Source organism: Oncorhynchus clarkii, chromosome 9, assembly GCF_045791955.1.
Source record: "Oncorhynchus clarkii lewisi isolate Uvic-CL-2024 chromosome 9, UVic_Ocla_1.0, whole genome shotgun sequence".
Taxonomy (NCBI): domain Eukaryota; kingdom Metazoa; phylum Chordata; class Actinopteri; order Salmoniformes; family Salmonidae; genus Oncorhynchus; species Oncorhynchus clarkii.
Window position 1 is genome coordinate 26805044 of NC_092155.1, and position 19662 is coordinate 26824705.

General features: G+C 41.8%; 1 protein-coding gene across 3 annotated transcripts; it reads left to right on the top strand.

Annotated features, from left to right (window-relative positions):
* Window positions 1–6855: 6855 nt before the first annotated feature.
* LOC139416161 (transcription factor p65-like) lies at window positions 6856–18806 on the top strand. Of its 3 annotated transcripts, none has more exons than XR_011635066.1 (12): window positions 6856–7012; window positions 8585–8620; window positions 8944–9080; window positions 9764–9909; window positions 10328–10419; window positions 10886–11017; window positions 12179–12283; window positions 12673–12888; window positions 13013–13090; window positions 13180–13257; window positions 13460–14677; window positions 16154–18806. XR_011635066.1 is itself a non-coding variant. In XM_071164507.1 (11 exons), exons 1-11 carry the CDS (start codon window positions 7006–7008, stop codon window positions 14275–14277), a joined length of 1845 nt encoding a protein of 614 aa, XP_071020608.1. In that variant the 5' UTR covers window positions 6860–7005; the 3' UTR covers window positions 14278–18806. The 3 variants fall into 3 exon arrangements, 1 of the variants encoding a protein (XP_071020608.1); XR_011635067.1 differs by having other exon boundaries at window positions 6860–7012; window positions 13460–14722; window positions 16136–18806; XM_071164507.1 differs by having other exon boundaries at window positions 6860–7012; window positions 13460–18806.
* The last annotated feature ends 856 nt before the right edge of the window (window positions 18807–19662 follow it).

Genomic DNA, 19662 nt, shown 5'->3' on the forward strand with positions numbered 1-19662 from the left:
TGGAATGAAGTCATATATGCCCATAGCCCATGCGCAATATTCAGTAAGGTAGGCTGTAGGAAATTGGTTGTTTATGTCAGTGCTTGATTACTGATGGAAGAGGTCGGTCCATTAGACTAGCATATGTTAACTGAAATTCACAAATTACATTACGCTATAAAGAGCTCTGATTATTCACTGTTAAGGGTTCATACACATTTTGACAGATGGAATGTCATGACTTTTAACCATGTCCAAAAATTGATGGCGTCTCCATGTAGCCTATAAATGAAAAAGTAACGATATGCCCTTGATCAAGGCATAATAAATAATAATAATAATAAATGCACTCTTATGTTATTATTGATTAAAGCAGAAACCTAAACAAATGAGTAAATAATTCAGTAACAATGAAATACATCTCACAGGGTAGCCTAGATTTGTAAATCACTTCAAAATCAATGGTGAATTTCATTGATATAAATACTGTCAATCTTATAGACTGGCCGGAGTTTATTCCTCCTGGAGTTGAGTTGACTTTCTGAGTGAGCTAGTAGAGACTGGAGAGAGTGTGATGGGTCAGCTCGCGCTTCTTAACTTGGCTTTTGGCGCTCTCTCTTGGCCTTTCGGCGCATGATCCAAGAGCGCACGAGGATACATGCGCACACTGGTGACTTTCCCCTTTAGACTCGCTTGAAGACAGTACCAATGTATGTTCTATAAAGAACATATACAGGTACTTGTACTTTAGCACGACCCACACTACATGTAGGTACAATAAGGACTTTACCTTTTATTTGTATAGTATAGTGATAGCACATGCCTGTAGGTCTACTGGCCCAGTTGTATATACCAAACCACTGTATTCTGCCTTGCTGACCTAGTCTCTGACGTCTCTACTCAGCTTCAACATATTAACAGGCCTTTAATATAGGCAAAAATAATAAAATAGATTATAATATATGGGTTTATGAATAGAATAGAATGTAACATACAACTAATACAGCTGTAAATTGCACTAAAACTCGTTGAATAAGGACTTCAGCCACCTGAGCCACGGAATATTCACCCCGCTAACATCCAGAAGGAGGAGACGGTACAGGTCCATCAAAGCTGGGACCTGGAGTCTGATAAACAGCTTCAATCTCCAGGCAATCAGACTGTCAAACAGTCATCACCAGCTAACCTCCGGCCTGTCCTGAACTTCAGACACTGTCACTAGCCGATTACCACTTGGTACTCTACCCTGCACCTTTGAGAATGCATTCGGGAAGTATTCAGACCCCTTCCCTTTTCCCACATTTTGTTACGTTACAGCCTTATTCTAAAATGGATTAAATAAAAAATAGTACTCATCAATCTACATACCATACCCCATAATGAAAAACAGAAATACCTTATTTACATAAGTATTCAGACCCTTTGCTATGAGACTCAAAATTGAGCTCAGGCGCATCCTGTTTCCATTGATCATCCTTGAGATGTTTCTACAACTTAATTGGAGTCCACCTGTGGAAAATTCCATTGATTGGACATGATTTGAAAAGACCCACACCTGTTTATATACGGTCCTACAGTTGACAGTGCCAGTCAGAGCAAAAACCAAGCCATGAGGTCAAAGGAATTGTCTGTAGAGCCCCGAGACAAGATTGTGTCGAGGCACAGATCTGGGTTAGGGTACCAAAACATTTCTGCATCATTGAAGGTCCCCAAGAACACAGTGGCCTTCATCATTCTTAAATGGAAGAAGTTTATAGCTGGCCGCCCGCCCAAACAGAGCAATCGGGGTAGAAGGGCCTTGGTCAGGGAGTTGACCAAGAACCCGATGGTCACTCTGAAAGAGCTCCAGAGATCCTCTGTGGAGGTGAAACTTTCAGAAGGACAACTATCTCTGCAGCACTCCACCAATCAGGCCTTTATGGTACAGTGGCCAAACAGAAGCCACTCCTCAGTAAAAGGCACATGACAGCCCACTTATAGTTTGCCAAAAGGCACCTAAAGGACTCTCAGATCATGATAAACAAGATTCTCTAGTCTGATGAAACCAAGATTGAACTCTCTAGCCTGAATGCCAAGCGTCACGTCTGGAGGAAACCTGCCACCATCCCTACGGTGAAACATGGTGGTGGCAGCATCATGCTGTGGGGATGTTGTTCAGTGGCAGGGACTGGAAGACTAGTCAGGATTGAGGGAAAGATAAACGGAGCAAAGTACAGAGATCCTTGATGAAAACCTGCTCTAAAGCGCTCAGAACCTCAGACTGAGGCAAAGGTTCACCTTCCAACAGGACAACGACCCTAAACACACAGCCAAGACAACGCAGGATTGGCTTCGGGACAAGTCTCTGAATGTCCTTGCCAGAGGACATTCAGAGCCAGAGCCCGGACTTGAACCAGATAGAACATATCTGGGGGGAAGAAAATGACTTAATACATTTTAGAATAAGGCTGTAATGTAACAAAATGTGGAAAAATGAAAGGAAAATGAAAGGGGTCTGAATAGTTTACAAATGCACTGTACATAAAGACTCATGGAACACTGGTCACTTGAATAATGTTTCCATATGCATATACTGCATTTTAGTTGTGGCCCATCCTATGTAACTACTGCTGTACACACTTTTTCTATTCACACATGCTACTGTCCATATTATCTATACACACCATTCACATACATACAGTGGCTTGCGAAAGTATTCACCCCCTTGACGTTTTTCCTATTTTGTTGCTTCACAACCTGGAATTAAAATGTATTTTTTGGGGGGGGGGTTGTATTATTTACACAGCATGCTTACCACATTGAAGATGCTAAATATTTTTTATTGTGAAACAAACAAGAAATAAGACAAAAAAACGGAAAACCTGAGCATGCATAACTATTCACCCCCCCAAAGCCAATACTTTATAGAGCCGCCTTTTGCAGTAATTACAGCTGCAAGTCTTTTGGGGTATGTCTCTATAAGCTTGGCACATCGAGCCACTGAGATTTTAGCTCATTCTTCAAGGCAAAACTGCTACAGCTCCTTCAAGTTGGATGGGTTCCGCTGCAGTACAGCAATCTTCAAGTCATACCACAGATTCTCAATTGGATTGAGGTCTGGGCTTTGACTAGGCCATTCCAAAACATTTAAATGTTTCCCCTTAAACCACTCAAGTGTTGCTTTAGCAGTATGCTTAGGGTCATTGTCCTGCTGGAAGATAAACCTCTGTCCCAGTCTCAAATCTCTGGAAGACTGAAACAGGTTGCCCTTAAGAATTTCCCTGATTTTAGTGCCATCCATCATTCCTTCAATTCTGATCAGTTTCCCAGTTCCTGCAGATGAAAAACACTTTTATTTTTTTTCCCACATTTATTTAACCAGGTAGGCCAGTTGAGAACAAGTTCTCATTTACAACTGCGACCTGGCCAAGATAAAGCAAAGCAGTGCGACAAAAAACAACAACACAAAGTTACACATGGGATAAACAAAAGTACAGTCAACAACACTATAGAAAAATCTATATACAGTGTGTGCAAATGGAGTAATGAGGTAAGGCAATAAATAGGCCATAGTAGCAAAGTAATTACAATTTAGCAAATTAACACTGGAGTGATTTATGTGCAGATGATGATGTGCAAGTAGAAATACTGGTGTGCAAAAGAGCAAAAAAGTAAATAAAAACAATATGAGGATGAGGTAGGTAGTTGGATGGACTATTGACAGATGGTCTATTTACAGATGGGCTATGTACAGCTGCAGCGATCGGTAAGCTGCTCAGATAGCTGATGCTTAAAATTAGTGAGGGAGATATGTCTCCAACTTCAGCAATTTTGGCAATTCGTTCCACATGCCTTTTGGCGAACACCAAACGGGTTTGCTTATTTTTTTTCTTATTTCTGGCCACTCTTCTGTAAAGCCCAGCTCTGTGGAGTGTACGGCTTAGTGGTCCTATGGACAGATACTCCAATCTCCACTGTGGAGCTTTGCAGCTCCTTCAGGGTTATCTTTGGTCTCTTTGTTGCCTTGATTAATACCCTCCTTGCCTGGTCAGTGGGTTTTGGTGTGCAGGCCCTCTCTTGGCAGGTTTGTTGTGGTGCCATATTCTTTCCATTTTTTAATAATGGATTTAATGGTGCTCCGAGGGATGTTCAAAGTTTCAGATATTTTATTATAACCCAACCCTGATCTGTACTTCTCCACAACTTTGTCCCTGACCTGTTTGGAGAGCTCCTTGGTCTTCATGGTGACATTTGGTGGCGCCCCTTGCTCAGTATTGTTACAGACTCTGGGGCCTTTCAGAACAGGTGTATACATACTGAGATCATGTGACAGATCATGTGACTCTTAGATTGCACACAGGTGGACTTTATTAAACTAATTATGTGACTTCTGAAGGTAATTGGTTGAACCAGATCTTTTTTAGGGGCTTCATAGCAAAGGGGGTGAATACATATGCACACACCACTTTTCAGTTTTTTTATTTTTAGGATTTTTTTAAATAAGTACTTTTTTAAATTTCACTTCACCAATTTGGACTATTTTGTGTATGTCCATTACATGAAATCCAAATAAAAATCAATTTAAATTACAGGTTGTAATGCAACAAAATAGGAAATGTTTTAATTACACTGTATATGCACACTGCGTATTTATTAATATAGGGCCCACTGGATTCATGACATAGCTTACTCCTATATATCTACTGCTGTACATATCAATTCTCAGTAGGCCTATATCTTCTGTAAATAGATTCGGTGCATATACAGTACCAGTCAAAAGCTACCAGTCACACCTACTCTTTCAAGGGTTTTTCTTTATTTTTACTACTTTCTATATTGTAGAATAATAGTGAAAACATCCAAACTATGAAATAACACATATGGATTCATAGAGTAACCAAAAAAGCTGTTAAACAAATCGAAATATATTTGAGATTCTTCAAAGTAGTCACCCTTTGCCTTGATGACAGCTTTGCACACTCTCGGCATTCTCTCAACCAGCTTCGCCTGGACTGTTTTTCCAACAGTCTTGGAGGAGTTCCCACATATGCTGAGCAGTTGATGGCTGCTTTTCCTTCATTCTCCGCTCCAACTCATCCCAAACCATCTCAATTGGGTTGAGGTTGTTTGATTGTGGAGGCCAGGTCATCTGATACAGGACTCCATCACTCTCCTTCTTGGTCAAATAGCCCTTACACAGACTGGAGCTGTGTTGGGTCATTGTCCTGTTTAAAAACAAATGATATTCCCACTAAGCACAAATCAGATGGTATGGCCTCCATGTTTCCCGGTGGGAACCACACATGCGGAGATCATCCGTTCACCTACTCTGCGTCTCACAAAGACGCGGCGGTTAGAACCAAAAATCTCAAATTTGGACTCATCAGACCAAAGGACAGATTTCCTCCAGTCTAATGTTCAGCGCTCGTGTTTGTTTGCCCAAGCAAGTCTCTTCTTCTCTTCTTATTGATGTCCATGAAGGCCTGATTCAGAGTCTCCTCTGAACAGTTGATGTTAAAGATGTGTCTGTTACTTGAACTCTGTGAAGCATTAATTTGGGTTGCAATTTCTGATGTGCAGTTAACTCTATTGAACTTATCATCTGCAACAGAGGTGACTCAGTCTTTCCTGTGGCGGTCTTCATGAGAGACAGTTTCATTATAGTGCTTGATGGTTTTTGTGACTACACTTGCAGAAACTTTGAAAGTTCTTGATATTTTCCGGATGGACTGACCTTCATGAGTAATGATGGACTGTCGTTTCTTTTTTCTTATTTGAGCTGTTCTTGCCATAATATGGACTTGATCTTTTACCAAAAAGGGCTATCTTCTGTACACCACCCCTACCTTGTCACAACACAACTGATTGGCTCAAACACATTAAGAAGGAAAGAAATTCCACAAATAAACTTTTAACAAGGCACACCTGTTAACTATTTATATTTTTGACAACTTTTACTTCACTACATCTCTAAAGAAAAGAATGTTATTTTTACTCCATACATTTTCCCTGACACCCAAAAGTACTCGTTACATTTTAAATGCTTAGCAGGACAGAAAATGGTCCAATTCATACACTTATCATTAGAACATCCCTGGTCATCCCTGCTGACTCTGATCTGGAGGAATCACTAAACACAAATGCTTTGTTTATAAATTATGTCTGAGTGTTAGAGTGTGCCTCTGGCTGTCCATACATTAAAAAAGAAAGAAATTGTGCTGTCTGGTTTGCTTAATATAAGGAATTTTTTAATATTTGTTCTTTTACTTTCGATACTTAAGTATATTTTAGCAATTCTATTTACTTTTGATATTTAAGTATATTTAAAATCAAATACTTTTAGACTTTTACTCAAGCAGTATTTTACTGAGTGACTTTCACATTTTATATGTTTGTCAAGTATGACAATTGGGTACTTTTCGGTTAATTGGATTCATTCAAGATTTCATGTATAATAAAAAAAACGGAATATGATTATTTGTGTAGGCTACTTGTTTGCCATTGTACTATATAGTTTTAAAGCAGCAATAAGCAGTAAAACAAATGAAAGCTTTTCCCTTCCTCTGTTACGGTAGAAAGCTGGGGGGATGGGGCTGAAGAAATTAGAGCATTTTCAAATTCATAGACAGAGCGATGGATGCAACTGACCATCCATGATATCAACATTTTGTTTATCCATGTTTTGTGGCTATAGTGTTTAAGTAGACTGTGTTTACAAGGAAAACAAGCTTATTTTTGGGGTTACGATGGGGTTTGGAGAGTTGAACTAAGCTCATGAGGCAATTTCTAAGTTATATTTTCAAGAATCGATGAATGAATTAGAAATCCAAAAATGGATGTAGCAACTACAGATTGCCCCTTTAACACAGGCCCACGTCATTTGGGTATTTCCGCACCATTTGAGGGGGAGGTGGTAAGTTGCATTGGAGTCTCGAAGTTGGGGGTGGCGAAAGAACAAGCTGTCAAGAGAAGGTGACACGGTGTTTAAGGGACAAACAACCTATAGGGAAAAGGCTATTCGATTAATCACGGTGGCCGACGTTGGAAATGGATGGTAAGTTTGTTTACAAACTGATCCGCAAGGTAAATGCATGTTGGAGTGTCGTGGGAAATTTAGCAATTTGTTTTGCGCACAAGGGTGAAGCCCGCATACTATTGGTTTTGTACTACGTCAATACAAAATAATGGAGATAATTGGCGCTGACTTGCCAGCACTGTACTAGGAAGTAGATAGGCCTACGTCTATTAGGCTATAGCTCTAGAATTGCACATCATATCAAGTAGAACATATCATAGCCTATGTTCATTATGGATGCTTATTATGGTTCAACCAATTACCAAACATTAGAGTAGAACGGTAGTCAAGCGCCTATGTGATTCTCCAAGATTTTTGACTTAAGCCGCAAGGTAATATTTAACTCGAAGGCCTATGAAAAGATATACACTTTTGACACTTAATTGATAAGGGGACGCCGTTGTACCCGAGATTACGTCGTAAAATAAATGATGAACGTATGCTAGCTGTGGGTTAACGTTTGCAATGTAACGTTATGAAATGATCCTACGTCATCAATGTGTTGTGCTTGTACATATATATAGGTTAATAGCTTGTTAATAAAGCCACGCAACAATATGACATTACGAAAAGTTACGTTGTAGACTTGAAGGTCGACAATCAACAAACATGGAAGGCATCCCTTTCTCTTAGAGAGTGGCCATTTCAAAGAAAAGTCATCCATGAAACAGTGGTGGGTGGGGCTATGAACAAGCGCCACAAATCAAGTTTCCAGTCTTTTTCTATGAACCAGGACAGTCTTTTAATATGAACTAGGACAGTCTTTTTCTATGAACCAGGACAGTCTTTTAATATGAACAAGGACAGTCTTTTTCTATGAACTAGGACAGTCTTTTTCTATGAACCAGGACAGTCTTTTTCTATGAACCAGGACAGTCTTTTTCTATGAACCAGGACAGTCTTTTTCTATGAACCAGGACAGTCTTTTTCCATGAACCATGAGTCTTTTTCCATGAACCATGACAGTCTTTTTCCATGAACCATGACAGTCTTTTTCCATGAACCATGACAGTCTTTTTCCATGAACCAGGACAGTCTTTTTCCATGAACCAGGACAGTCTTTTTCTATGAACCAGGACAGTCTTTTTCCATGAACCAGGGCAGTGCCTTTTTAGTGAAGATGTGTTAAATTGGACACCGACTGCTCACAGACACAATAGGAGCAATGTAATCTGAGACCTTTTATTGTCCCTGTCTAAATACGTTTCTTTATTCATTTGCCGTACACTTTCAGGGCAATCCTGGCAGGTCAAACATTATGAGCGATTATGCTTTGTCTGCTATTGTGTTTAAGATCAACCTCCAGTGTTTTCAATGCAAACCTATTGACTTCTACTGTTAGTTTAACACCCTTCTGCATATGGAGGAGATTAATCTCTATCGCAGATCTGTGCTGAACTGTTGTGATCTTCAATGGCACCAGTTCTTGTGGGCCTTTACTTATCAGAGAGTAGTTGAGGGAAATTATAGGTTGTGGATTTTGATTGATCATCCTTTCTTACTGATTTCTTTCTTATAGTAAATGTTTGTCAATTCCTCCCATCTCCTTAGGAATTTATGGATGGGAACAGCCCCCTTTGAACCAAGGTAAGGAGATTTCTATCACTCTGTGTAACTGTTTCCTGTTCATGTTGATGGGTGACAATCAGTGAGTCAACTTTTTGGCTTCTCCCTCATGAATGTATTGACTTGGATCTTCAGCTTTGCTTTAAAACACATACAAACATGATGAATCACAGCTGTTGCGAAAGCTCAACACTGCTTTAGGTACATTACATTGTGATAGTTTAGAGGTGCACTAGGACCTTCATTACTTTGGGCTCCCCCCCCCCCCCCCCCCCTCCCCTCCCTCTCTCTCTCTCTCTCTATCTATATATATAATATCTGTCTCTCTCTCTCTGTGTGTGCAGGTAATCCCTTCATTGAGATCATTGAACAGCCCAAGCAGAGGGGCATGAGGTTCAGGTACAAGTGTGAGGGGCGCTCTGCTGGAAGCACCCCGGGAGAGAAGAGCAATGACACCACCAAGACACACCCCGCCATTAAGGTGAGGGCGCCCTTTAATCACACAGATAATCAACCTGTCATTTTCTAATGATTCCATGCCATTGTTTACTCTGTAGCTTAATGAATTCATTCCAAGACCTTAAAGGGATACTTCGGAATTTTGGCAATGAGCCCCTTTATCTACTTCACCAGTTCAGATTAACTCGTGGGTACCATTTGTATGTCTCTGTATCCAGTATGAAGGAAGTTAGAGGTCGATTTCTTGAGCCAATGCTAACTAGTGTTAGTGCAATGACGAAGTCTATGGGTAGTGGATACCCATAGACTTCCAGTCATTGCGCTAGCGCTAGGTAGCAATTGTGCTAGCACTAGCTAGCAACTTCCTTCAAACTGTACGCTGAGACATACAAATGCTATCCCCAAGTTCATCTGACTCTAGGAAGTAGGTGAAGGGTATCATTGCCAAAATCTCGATGTATCCCTTTAATAATTGTAGCTAAGTCACCATATATTCTGAGATAGTCGATGGCTCAACTATTAATCAAAGTAAGGTTTGTTATACAAACGTTTTGTCTAGTTATAACCATGGTATAGCAGTCTAATCAGTACTACATTATGCTTTACGACACTTGATTTATAGAGATTTGAAGGTGATAAGGAAGTGGTGGAGATTCTAAGGTGAGTGATGATACTCATCCTGCTAACCTGGCTGGTCCCATGCAGGTGCACAACTACAATGGCCCCCTGCGTGTCCGCGTCTCCTTGGTGACCAAGAACCCACCTCACAAGCCCCACCCCCACGAACTGGTGGGGAAAGACTGCAAACATGGTTACTATGAGGCAGACCTGCAGGAGAGACGAGTACACAGGTTAGACGGAGGGTCCCTGTGTGTGTGTTCGGGGCTTGAGGGTGGGTGTGAGGGCAGGTCTGTGAAAATTACTAGACAGGTGTGGATATGTGTGTACCTGTGTAGGCGTGTGTGTTTGTGTGTGTGTGGGCAGATTTGTTAGTGGGTGGGGGTGTGATGAAATACAAAGAAACATAATGTTTGTTTTGTGCAGAGTGTACCTGCCAACATCTTGATAGAGGACATATACTTGGATGACAAAAGGGTACCAGTTAATGATTTATATAACCATTCAGGATAAGTTGTTTCACATAGTCTTGATTTGTAAAGGCCAGAAGCAGAGGATGGTTGAATAAGCACCCTCTTGTGTGTCGATATCTACAGTATCTCACTTTCACACACGTTCACTCTGACTCCTTGTCTTACTGTCTGCTCTCAGTTTTCAGAACCTGGGCATTCAGTGTGTGAAGAAAAAGGATGTGGCCGAGGCAGTTTCCTGTAGGCTACAGACCCAAAACAACCCCTTCAACAGTGAGTGTGTACACACACACACACACACACATTTGTTTTACTATCCTTGTGGGGACCGAACAATTGATTCCCTTTCAAAATTATATTTTCCCTAACTCCTGACCCCTACGCTTAAAATAGCCTTTTTCCTTGTGGGGACTGGCAAAATGTCCCCACTTGTCCGAATTGTCCTTATTTTACTGTCCTTGTGAGTACTTCTGGTCCCCATAAGGATAGGTAAACCAAAAACACACACACCGTACGTGACAATCCACTGTCATAACATTATACCAGTTATATAATTCACTCCTCCAATCTAATTTTCATGTTTGTTTACCTTGGTTAATTCCAATAATATCATGTGAGTAGGAATTTATTTTTCCTCTGTTGACTGTGACTTACTGGCTATCTGATACAGACTGTATCCTATCCTAATTCCGATGCCACACCAATTTGCTTTGTGTCTGATGTGCTGTTTTGTCTGCAGTTCCTGAGGCGAACATGTGGGAGGAGTTTGACCTAAATGCAGTGAGGCTGTGTTTCCAGGCCTCGATCACTCTGCCTACCGGGGAACTCTGCCCTCTGGAGCCCGTGGTGTCCCAGCCCATCTACGACAACAGTGAGTCTGCTACACACACCAAACGCTCACCAAGTACACACTGACTCACTGTTCTGTCCTGGGTGTTTCTGTTTTATTGTGTACATACAAGCAGTAACCCAGAGAGAGCAAAATCACACAAAAAGAGGAGAAAAAAATCGAAAGAATAAATACAAGAATCACGGTAAACGCAAAACAAATTGCGTACATATATATTCACATTTGGGCTGTCAAACGTTTCAAATAAGTGAGTTAATGGCATGAGTAAATTGCGATGGATCACAGTTTTTGAATTTGCTCAAATTTGGTGCTAAATAAGTTTTTTTTTTTTTTCTTCTATTTGATCATCAGTGCATTAAATAGCAGGCAAACGATGCATTGCTTGTAAGTGTCAGAAACACAGAAGGATCTACATCAGAACGTTTGAACATTTTCCCCATTAACAACACAGAAGTCACTGGAACATTCAGCTATTGATGCTCCCAATGTTTTAAGTCGGCCTGCTCCCTCTCATCAATGCCCTTGTTGTTTAACACTTGCACACACACTTTTCTTTTCTTACACACACCTTTTAAGTACTGTTAAAGCTTCAGGCATTCTAAATGGGTGTGACTATAGGGAAAAAAAGACCTGGCTTTATGGATACAAAGAGCTTTTAAACTTGTCTGACAATGTTATGAAAACACTAACCATCTACTGTTCAGGTAACTTTACACACATAGGCCTACGTGCTCTTCCCTTCCTCCCACACCCTCTCTCACTTACTCCCACTCTCACACACATCCTCTCTGACACACACACACACACACAATCATACACACCCCACAATTTTGGCAGGTGATCTTACTAATATACAAATGTTGTTGTACATTAAAACCCAAAGCCTGCACAGTACAACGTTCGGTTCAAACCAGCTTTTGAGAGTGTCCCCCCCCCCCCCCCTTCTTCACAGCTGTTGAAACTGCTCAAATTACATTTCTTGAAAATAAATGTGGACATTTGGGTTATAACCACAGAGCATGAGAGCGGGACATCATTCCCCTAAGAACTCAACAACATATTTCCAAAGAACTTCCAACAGTTAAATAGGGCCAAAACATATGTTTCACAGTTGACTCAGTGTCAGTTTCACTCATTTATGAAGCCCCTTCACACTCCATCTCTATCGTTTCTGTCTCACAGGAGCACCCAACACAGCAGAACTGAAGATCTGTCGAGTGAACAGAAACTCTGGAAGCTGCATAGGGGGGGATGAGATCTTCTTACTTTGTGACAAAGTGCAAAAAGGTTTCTGTCACACGCACACGCTTCTATTTTTGTTGGCATTAATGAGTTGAGCCTTTTAGTTTCTTTAATTTTACGCCAACGGCTTTGTTCATGTATGCCTTTTTTGTTGTTGTAGTTCCTCTTTGCCAGACACAGATTTGAAAGTATTGTGTATATAAGCCCACTGGTAACCACTTGTTTAATTGGTCAAACTTAACCTAGTTCATTGGTTCTATCTCCTTCATGTATGACATAAAAAGGGGGCCAATGAAAGAATGTTGTTACAGAATGTTACCAAGTCAGTTAGACTGGCTGGGAGAATTGATTCGAAGCCGGTCTCTCACATCTCACTGTCCCACCCCTCCTCCTTCCCATCCCCTCTCCCACCCCATTCTTTCTCCCCTCCACAGAGGACATCGAGGTGCGGTTCTTCCAGGGCTCGTGGGAGGGGAAGGGCACCTTCTCCCAGGCGGACGTACACAGGCAGGTGGCCATTGTGTTCTGCACCCCGCCCTACTGCGACACCAACCTGACCGAGCCAATCCGAGTGAAGATGCAGCTCCGCAGGCCCTCGGATCGTGAGGTCAGCGAGCCAATGGACTTCCAGTTCCTGCCCTCCGACCCAGGTCACTTCCCTTTCCGTTGCGATGGCGATTCACTTTGTTTTCTATGGCATAACTCCTGTAGCCTGTGTGGTTGTCATGCAAAACATTTTTACCCAGGCTAACTCTAGAATCTTTCACTGTACAGATGAATATAGACTAATGGAGAAGCGAAAACGGACAGAGGGAATGTTACAGAATCTGAAGCTGGGGTCCCTGATGTCGGGTAAGTGTCTAAAATGATCCATGTCGCTGAACTAGACAGCTGTGTCCTCTGATGGTTTTAATGTGTGATGGTGTATGTTTGAATTCCAGGGACCATGCCAGCAGAGACGAGGCCGTTCAACATTGCCAGGAGAACAGTCACCGCCAAGCCAGCAGCTAGCCAGCCTGGTAAAACCATACTATTTATTTAACTGTTTATTATTAATGGGTGCGTTAATACGGTAAAGGGTGTTGTTCTATATGTAACATTCTATATGTTATTAAAAGTTAACATAGATACTACTGTTAAGGGACCCTACGTTTATTTGTACATTTGGCAGGATACAGAATTGGGTAAGGGACTGTGGCATTGACTGTGTTTCTCTTGCAGTGATGAACCCAGTGGTGCCCCCTAGTGCCTTCTCTGTGAAGCCCCAGCCCTACTACAACGGCCCCCAGCCAGGCAAGTTGTTTCAAACCCAGCCCAAATCAGAAGCCTCCTCCACCACAGCCGAGACCTGGAAGTTCCTCAACAGCCTGACTCTGGACTCCCAGCCCAAAGCCACCCCCGTGGCCAGCTTCACCACCAACCCCCAGGCCTCTGCAGCCACAGCCGCCTCCTCCCAGGCCTTTCCCACCGTAAACCTGTTGGACTTCAACGGATTCGCTTTCCACAACTTTGCTTGTCCCCAGGAGCCGGTGAGTGCAGCCCCTACACCAGAGCCCACCTCTACCTTCGGGGTCCAAGGCTCCCAGTTCAAGGTGGATGAGGAGCTACCTGAATTCCCCAGCTTTTCTGAGGCACAAGCGCCAGGGACTCTAGATAGTATAAACATTGAAGAATTCCAGGCTATGCTGGGCCAGAGTTGTCTGGCTGGAGAAGGGCCAAAGAGCAGTGAGGCGTCAGCCCCTCAGGCACCCTGCCACTTACCCTCCACCAACACTGTGGCCAACAACAACGCGGCCCAGAACCAAGCAGACCCAGCCAACCACCACACCGGATGTGGCGGCAGCACTTGGATGAACTACCCCAACAGCATTGTCAGCCTGCTCCACAACGAGGGCATGATGGACAGTTCCCCCAGCAACGCCAGCCAGCCGGCCGCCCTTGACGACCTGGACGTCTTAAGCTCCATGGACGAAGACCGTCTCATGTCCATCCTGAACAGTGGCAACCAATACAGTTTTGTGCCCGGACATCAGACCTAAGAGACAACCGTGTGATTTGACTGACATGTTTACTGACATAATCCCCCTGGTAGACTACTTTTATCTGGGCCCGGTTGCATAAAACAACTTAAGTTAATTTCCCTCTTGTATTTTCCTGTAACTTTAAGTCAGTTGCACAAGATGTGTGCCCGTTTAAATTAAGTACAAAAGTTAAGGGTGTCCACGAGGTCCCTTAACTGCCTCATTATGTATGGTTGTCAATGGAAACAGCATGTATAGAGGTGAATGTTGATTTCATCTGCTCTGGTTCCAAAAGGAAAACGTCAACCAGCTAGCTACTTAGCTAAACAATGGAAGGTGCACGATCCATGGCTACACAGCTAGTTAGCTACAGCTACAGTAGGGTAAAAAAGTATTTAGTCAGCCACCAATTGTGCAAGTTCTCCCACTTAAAAAGATGAGAGGCCTGTAATTTTCGTCATAGGTACACTTCAACTATGACAGACAAAATGAGAAAGAAAAATCCAGAAAATCACATTGTAGGATTTTTAATGAATTTATTTGCAAATTATGGTGGAAAATAAGTATTTGGTCAATAACAAAAGTTTATCTCAATATTTTGTTATATACCCTTTGTTGGCAATGACAAGAGGTCAAACGTTTTCTGTAAGTCTTCACAAGGTTTTCACACACTGTTGCTGGTATTTTGGCCCATTTCTCCATGCAGATCTCCTCTAGAGCAGTGATGTTTTGGGGCTGTTGCTGAGCAACACGGACTTTCAACTCCCTCCAAAGATTTTCTATGGGGTTGAGATCTGGAGACTGGCTAGGCCACTCCAGGACCTTTAAATGCTTCTTACGAAGCCACTCCTTCGTTGCCCGGGCGGTGTGTTTGGGATCATTGTCATGCTGAAAGACCCAGCCACGTTTCATCTTCAATGCCCTTGCTGATGGAAGGAGGTTTTCACTCAAAATCTCACGATACATGGCCCCATTCATTCTTTCCTTTACACGGATCTGACGTCCTGGTCCCTTTGCAGAAAAACAGCCCCAAAGCATGTTTCCACCCCCATGCTTCACAGTAGGTATGGTGTTCTTTGGGTGCAACTCAGCATTCTTTGTCCTCCAAACACGACGAGTTGAGTTTTTACCAAAAAGTTATATTTGGGTTTCATCTGACCATATGACATTCTCCCAATCTTCTTCTGGATCATCCAAATGCTCTCTAGCAAACTTCAGACGGGCCTGGACATGTACTGGCTTAAGCAGGGGGACACGTCTGGCACTGCAGGATTTGAGTCCCTGGCGGCGTAGGGTGTTACTGATGGTAGGCTTTGTTACTTTGGTCCCAGCTCTCTACTGGTCATTCACTAGGTCCCCCTGTGTGGTTCTGGGATTTTTGCTCACCGTTCTTGTGATCATTTTGACCCCGCTGGGTGAGATCTTGCGTGGAGCCCCAGATCGAGGGAGATTATCAGTGGTCTTGTATGTCTTCCATTTCCTAATAATTGCTCCCACAGTTGATTTCTTCAAACCAAGCTGCTTACCTATTGCAGATTCAGTCTTCCCAGCCTGGTGCAGGTCTACAATTTTGTTTCTGGTGTCCTTTGACATCTCTTTGGTCTTGGCCATAGTGGAGTTTGGAGTGTGACTGTTTGAGGTAGTTGACAGGTGTCTTTTATACTGAAAACAAGTTCAAACAGGTGCCATTAATACAGGTAACGAGTGGAGGACAGAGGAGCCTCTTAAAGAAGAAGTTACAGGTCTGTTAGAGCCAGAAATATTGCTTGTTTGTAGGTGACCAAATACTTATTTTCCACCATAATTTGCAAATAAATTCATTAAAAATCCTACAATGTGATTTCCTGGATTTTTTTTCTCATTTTGTCTGTCATAGTTGAAGTGTACCTTACAGGCCTCTCATCTTTTTAAGTGGGAGAACTTGCACAATTGGTGGCTGACTAAATACTTTTTTGTCCCACTGTACTCTGTAAGCTAGCTTGACGCACAAGAAAATAATATAAACGAGTTGAGAAAAAAGTAACTACAAGGAAGTGGTTTATTATCTGAAGCAATTTGGTTATCCTGTCTTGATTGTCGAAGTTCTATTTTGCCATCTCACAAAATGAAAGTGATCTCTTTGAGGAGATGTTCAGTCAGTGAGACAGGCCGTCTCCATGGTAACCAGATATTCCTTCTGCCATACGTGCCTTCAAACTACCCTAAAACCCCTATGCCCTAACCTAAGGAAATATTTGAGGGGCTCTATGCAACGCCCTTAAACAATTTCCTTAGGTAAGGGGAAATTAGTCCATAAGGTAAACCCTTACGGGAAACACTTAAGATTTATGCAACTGGCCCAGCTCCCTTCCAACCCAACTTCCCTTTCTACCTTTGTGCTATTCTAAAGGGCTTCAAAGGATAGTCATTTGAAGGCTGGCAAATAGAAGAGTCCGAAAGTGGTGCTCTCTGCTCTCTTCCCTATGTGGATTGTGGACATGCTTATTAGGACAGCTGCAGAACCCTGCCTGTACACAATTAACAGAGGGAATAGAAGGGAGAGCTACAGGGAAGTAGCCCATTTTTGTATCTGCCAGTATGTGGGCAATTGCAACGCCCGAGGATGAGCTGAATCGTCCCTTTTTGTCACCCCTAAAGATACACCCCCACTGGGTTGTGTATAAGCCCTGGCTTGTTTCTTATCTCCAAAGGCAGTGGTATTTCCTTCTGGTCCCAAACGAGCTTCAGGGTTTCTAAATGACTCCACTTCAATCATTCAGTTAGAGAATAGGACGAAATCAAATCAAACATTAAAAGTTTAATTTGATTTTGTCCTATTCGTCCTCTAAATATCATTACATTTGAAATCAAACCAGAGCTTGAAAGCCTAGGCCTTTTGTATGGTCTATTTTCTGTTGAATTATGTGTTGAATTCCAACCATGGCTGTTGATGACTTTGCAGATGCTATACAGGCCTAAATAGCATCATTGATGATAAAAGCGATAAAGTAGGGTCACATTTAATTTGCTCTGTTAAACCTACTCTTTGGAATGACGTATAGCAACAGTGAATCTATTTAGTTTTAAAGCAGAGATCTCTCAACAATCATTCTCACGAACAGCACATTGGTAATAGTCAGTGTCAAACATAGCTAATCAGGGCTGGGCTTGGTTAAAACCCTGGCTGGGAGACCAAAGGGTAACGTTGATGGATCAATTCTCTTTTAGGAGGTGCTGCCCAGCCTGTTGTTTTTACTTATATGTTAAAGATCTGACATTGTTTTAACTTCAACATTTTATACAAGGTTTGTATATGTTGAAATTTGATGACATAATCCTGTGGTTGAAATGTTGATTCAACCAGTTTGTGCCCTGTGGGTATTGGCTAAATATTCGAGGTGAGGAAAAATTCCTGAGCCAACAGACCAGGAGTTGAACCTGCCAACCAATCAATTGATCACAAAATGTGACCACTATTCTATTACGGGGAGTAGGGAGGGTTTAGCATTTTCCCCACTTAGAGTTGAGTGGGTCTACTAAAGTAGTGGAATATCACCATAAAGCAAGATTGCAATTTCGATGTACATAAGCCTTAGGTGATGATATACACGGAGTATACAAAACATTAGGAACACCTTCCTAATATTGAGTTGCACCCCCCCCCCCCTTTTACCCTCGGAAACAGCCTCAATTCGTCAGGGCATGGACTCCACAAGGTGTCAAGCGTTCCACAGGGATGCTGGCCCATGTTGATTCCAATGCTTCCCACAGTCGTGTCAAGTTGGCTGGATGTCCTTTGGGTGGTGGACCATTCTTGATACACACTGGAAAGTGTTGAGCGTGGAAAAACCTGCAGCATGGCATTTCTTGACGACAAAAAAACGGTGTGCCTGGCACCATACCACATTCAAAGGCGCTTACATTTTGTCTTGCCCATTCACCCTCCGAATGGCACACATACACAATCCATGTCTCAAGGCTTTAACATCCTTCTTTACCCTGTCTCCTACCCTTCATCTACACTGATTTTGAAGTGGATCATAGCTTTCACCTGATTTGTCTTATGTCATGGAAAGAGCCAGTGTTCTTAATGTTTTGTATACTCTGTGTACGTGACCTACTCACCTTGTACTCACCTTGATGACGGGATATCTTAACGTTATGTACAGCTTTACCATGTCAACATCTGCAAGTATAACTTGTCATTTTAGGTTAAAATGTTCAATACATCTTTGGAACAGGAAGGATATTGCTGTTTATAAATGTACAATATGTTAGAATGTATTAGATGCATTATTAATATATCAGTTTAAAAAAAAAACTCTTTCCATATCATGTTAATAGTTTTGAGTCAGTATCTCAATATATTTCTGTCCATCACTATGTCAATTATGCTTATTCTCAGTGCAGTTTTCATTATTACATTTTGCTGTATGGTATATGAACATCAGTGGCTGTTTATTTTACATGATCAATTAGCACGTTTAAACCATAACCTTGTACTTATTCAGTGCTGCTTTAATGAAAAATGTCATATTTTGTACCAGTCAAAAGTTTGGACACAATTACCCATTCCAGGGTTTTACTTTATTTTTGACAACTATTTTCTACATTGTAGAATAGTAGTGGAGACATCAAAAGCATGAAATAACAGATATGGAATCATGTAGTAACCAAAATATTGTTTAAACAAATCAGAATATAAAAAAAAAAATTGAGATTTCAAAGTAGCCACCGTTTGCCTTGATGATACACTTATTTTAAGCTATTTGGCAATTGTTGTAATTAACTGAGTGCAAAATATGTTGACACCAAACATTAAAAAAGGAAAGACATTTTCACGTATAGGCCGGGAGTCAGGATGTAGGTGCAGAAGGTGACTTTAATAATGATAAATGCAGATAAACATAAGCATACAGAACATGAATCAAAACAAACAAATACTGCCTGATGACTGAGGCTACTGAGGGCTAAATAAAGGGAAGGTAATCAAATCTATTTATATAGCCCTTCTTACATCAGCTGATATTTTCAAAGGGCTGTACAGAAACCCAGACTAAAACCCCAAACAGCAAGCAATGCAGGTGTAGAAGCATCATCAAGGTGATGATGTAGCAAGACAGTACAGCGGCATCTGGTAAGACGAGGGGCGGCAGACTGTATTTTTGTATATAACAACTAGTGCATGATATCTAAGGAAGTCTCAAGGTTGTGCTCGCCTGACGTAGATTATCTCATGATAAACTGCAGACCACACTATCTACCTAGAGAGTTTTCATCTGTATTTTTCGTAGCTGTCTACAATACCGCCTCCGACTGATGCTGGCACTAAGACCGCACTCAATGAGCTGTGTTCCGCCTTAAGCAAAGAGGAAAACGCACACCCAGAGGTGTTGCTCCTGGTGGCTGGGGACTTTAATGCAG

What these genes read in the sequence shown, in the direction of transcription:
- LOC139416161 (XM_071164507.1), top strand. An exon ending in TTGTGACAAAGTGCAAAAAG is followed by an intron (nt 12,284 to 12,672) that starts GTTTCTGTCACA and finishes TCCCCTCCACAG; the next exon opens with AGGACATCGAGGTGCGGTTC. An exon ending in GCCAGCAGCTAGCCAGCCTG is followed by an intron (nt 13,258 to 13,459) that starts GTAAAACCATAC and finishes TTTCTCTTGCAG; the next exon opens with TGATGAACCCAGTGGTGCCC.